This window comes from Phalaenopsis equestris, unplaced genomic scaffold, assembly GCF_001263595.1.
Source record: "Phalaenopsis equestris unplaced genomic scaffold, ASM126359v1 Scaffold000002, whole genome shotgun sequence".
In the NCBI taxonomy this organism is placed as follows: domain Eukaryota; kingdom Viridiplantae; phylum Streptophyta; class Magnoliopsida; order Asparagales; family Orchidaceae; genus Phalaenopsis; species Phalaenopsis equestris.
Window position 1 is genome coordinate 65,984,461 of NW_018164444.1, and position 3,299 is coordinate 65,987,759.

General features: G+C 34.9%; 1 protein-coding gene across 1 annotated transcript; it reads left to right on the forward strand.

The window, feature by feature from the left end:
- Positions 1-835: 835 nt before the first annotated feature.
- LOC110019705 (zinc finger protein GIS-like) lies at positions 836-1,276 on the forward strand. The gene has a single exon (XM_020717494.1). The coding sequence runs from the start codon at positions 836-838 to the stop codon at positions 1,274-1,276; it is 441 nt and encodes a 146-aa protein (XP_020573153.1).
- Positions 1,277-3,299: the final 2,023 nt, after the last annotated feature.

Consider the following 3,299-nt stretch of genomic DNA (forward strand, 5'->3'; position numbering starts at 1 on the left):
GCTATTCCACTATAAATATTGCATGCTTATTTATTACATAAATTAGAGCTCCCAATCATACAAAAAACAAAGCAACTGAATTTACTTGCTCAGTCCAAATTATAATTAAACAAATAGCTTTTAAATGCTCTCATTCATGCTTAAGAGTTGATTGGAATTTCCACTAGGTCCAGATCGAATCGAAATAAATGCGAGAGCTATGAGCCATAATTTTGAATCTTTTTTCTTTTTTCAAACTAAACCAACTCATCCCAAAATCAAATCTTTAACAGCTCTAATTCATACTTTAGAGTTGATTGAAATTTCAGCTCGGTCGAGATCCAATTGAAATGAATTTGCTGATCATTTTTTTTGTTCAAACTAACCCAGCCTCGTCCCAAAATCAAATCTTTAACAATCCCTCGGATATTAAGACTTTGGATTCAGTGAATTTAGCTCGAAATCTCTCGAAAATTGATTCGAAAATTAGCTCGGAACGAGATAAACCAACTCGGTCCGAACACGGATATTTAACTACCCTTCAAACCCTGGCTGACCTCCAGCCCCCAGCACTCGGCCGGCTCAAGCCATGCAAAGGCCAGTGCAGAACAGTTGGAGTTCTCTCCAACATAGAATAATATTTCTCACATGACTCGCTTTATTAGGACAACAGAAAGCATATCCATCTCACTCACTCCTTATAACCAGTCTTCCCCATTCGCTAGATTTCAATTTCTCAAGCTGGAGACAGTTCTACTTCTCATTAAAAAAACAATCTTTTTTAATTATACTCTCTCTCTCCTTTCTTCATATATATGCTACACATAACCACCTTCTACAATACCATTAGCAATCCATGGACAGCAAGCATCACAAGAAGCTCAACGCCGACTCGCCGGAGCCGGCCATGTCCGGAGATGACAGCACGGCCGCTACGTCCTCCACGCATGCCGGAAGGTACTACGAGTGTATCTTCTGCCGGAGAGGATTCTCGACCGCGCAGGCGCTCGGCGGCCACATGAACATACACCGGAGAGAGCGGCCGAGGATTCGGCCGGCAACCGCTCTGCCGCCGCTGAGAAGAGAGGAGGGCTACCATCCTTACTTGAGAGATCAGCAATGGCATCCTCCGACTCCGGCGGCCGAGAATTACGTCGTGTATTTCCCGGGACCGTCTTCTTCGATGGAGTTGGATAGCCCGAAAGAGCGGCCGGCGGCGGAGGAGAGGGAGGTGGAAATGGAGGATCTGGATTTGGAGCTTCGGCTTGGTCATGGTGGAAGACATGAGGAACCATGATCATTGATCAATATAATCATCATTATCATATGTCTTTATCTTAATTTATTATTTGTGATTGGTTTTAAAAATCGATATATTTGCATTTTTGGTCTGTTACATGCAAGAATGTTAGATTTGTTTATCATAAGTTATTAAGAGAGTTTTTAAGGTTTTTATTAGTATCTTAATCATAATTATTATTATTATTATTATTTTTTTTTTGTGTTGGCATTAAAACATATATAATAATTAATAGGGAGCAAATTAAAATATTGATCAAATGCATTAAAATAATTTTGAATATTTATGAAGTTAGTTTTGTGGTAATGAGGGAATGATTTAGATAGATTTAATTAGTTTTTTTTCTAATTTAAAAAAATATATATATAAAGAGATTTATTTATTAGTAAATATATTTTTATTGTCTTCATAGGCGTTTGGCGGTGGTTGTTTGTATTGGGATATTTAGCCTTAAAGACCCTACATTTTCTTAATTTAATACCTTCAATTAATGTAAGAGAAAGGTTTAAATTTTTAAATTAGGAAGTTGTATCAAATGTTTGAAGATTTTGATTGTTTAGTTTATTTTAATTTTACTTGGAGGTTAGTGTCATTGAAAATTTCTCACCTTTTGGGCAATTTGTATATTTAGTTTAAGTGAAATTTCTTAGTGATGTGGTCCACTAATTTATTAAATTTTGGACTTAATTAAGTTGCTTGGTTAATAAAATAATAATAATTTATTGGGGCGTTTACATATCTTATTCTAGACTCAACTTTTTTTTTTTTATATTTGTACCATCTAAATTATTCAAATTACATCAAAGGTATTATTATTTTAATTATTAAGAAGTGAAATTAATATTTTCATGCATAAGGTGGTGTTTAAATGTCGACCATCTGATGATCCAATCAGGAGAGCAGGTGTTTTAGATTTGACTTATGTTAAAAAGGCAGGGCTAGACCTAGGACTTGGGTATGTTGTATAAAAAATGTTCTTAATTTATTGGAATTAAATGAAAATATGACACTAAATAGGATGTAGCTGACACCACTTGGTGGGATAAAGGCTTGTTGTTGTATAAGTGAGGTGAGATGTATGTACACAATTGAAGTTTAGAGGTTAGATATGTAAATACAAGGGAAAGTGGTGTGCTTTTAAATCCTCCTAATTTGTTTGATCTTATAGATGTACTCCTGAACCAAATGTAATGATTTTAAGGAAATATCAAATGTTGAATTCCTTAAAATGCAGGGTCTCCTATTGCTCGTAAGTAGATACAAACCCGTAAAGGTTTTATTTTTATAGAAGAAATGCAGAAGAAAGAGATATTGGTGTAAGACTTGTAAATGGTCTCAGAGATTCGAGCCTCCGATAAGCGAAATATCAGGCTTGTTGAACTAAAAGGTTTCTTAGGGAGTCTCTCTCTCTCTCTCTCTCTCTTAGTTTTTTATTTTACATAGGATCGAAAAAATAATAAAAAATATTTTCACTATTGTAAGGTTTTCATTGACGGTGTCTTGATGTAAAGACCGTGATGTGGACGTAAAATAACGTGTTTAAGAATTAATGGACCTATGTCCTTGCTGGTAATGATGACCATCTCCAGTATTTATATCTCTTTAGGCTGGCTAGGCTGCCCCCCCATGGGTGGAAAGAGACATGTTCAATCACTTAGCAATAGTGGGCTCAGTTCAGCCACTTCGGCAGGTTAGCTATGTTGAACTACTACAGAAAATGGGCTCAATTCCGTCATTTCAGCAGGTGACTCCATTCAACCATTTCGACAGGTGAGCTCTGGAATATACGTAAAAAGTCCTGTTTTCAGACACGAGTTCCATATTATTTCAATAAATTTATAAATTTATATGCACAAACTGATTAGTAAAATTTTAAAATTTAAGCCAAAAAAAAAAAGAAAAAAAAAACCAAGAATTTGGATATTCTTAACATAAATCAACCAATGGTAGAAAATTAGATCTTTTACGATGTAACATGTGATAATATATATATATATATATATATATATATATATTCAAC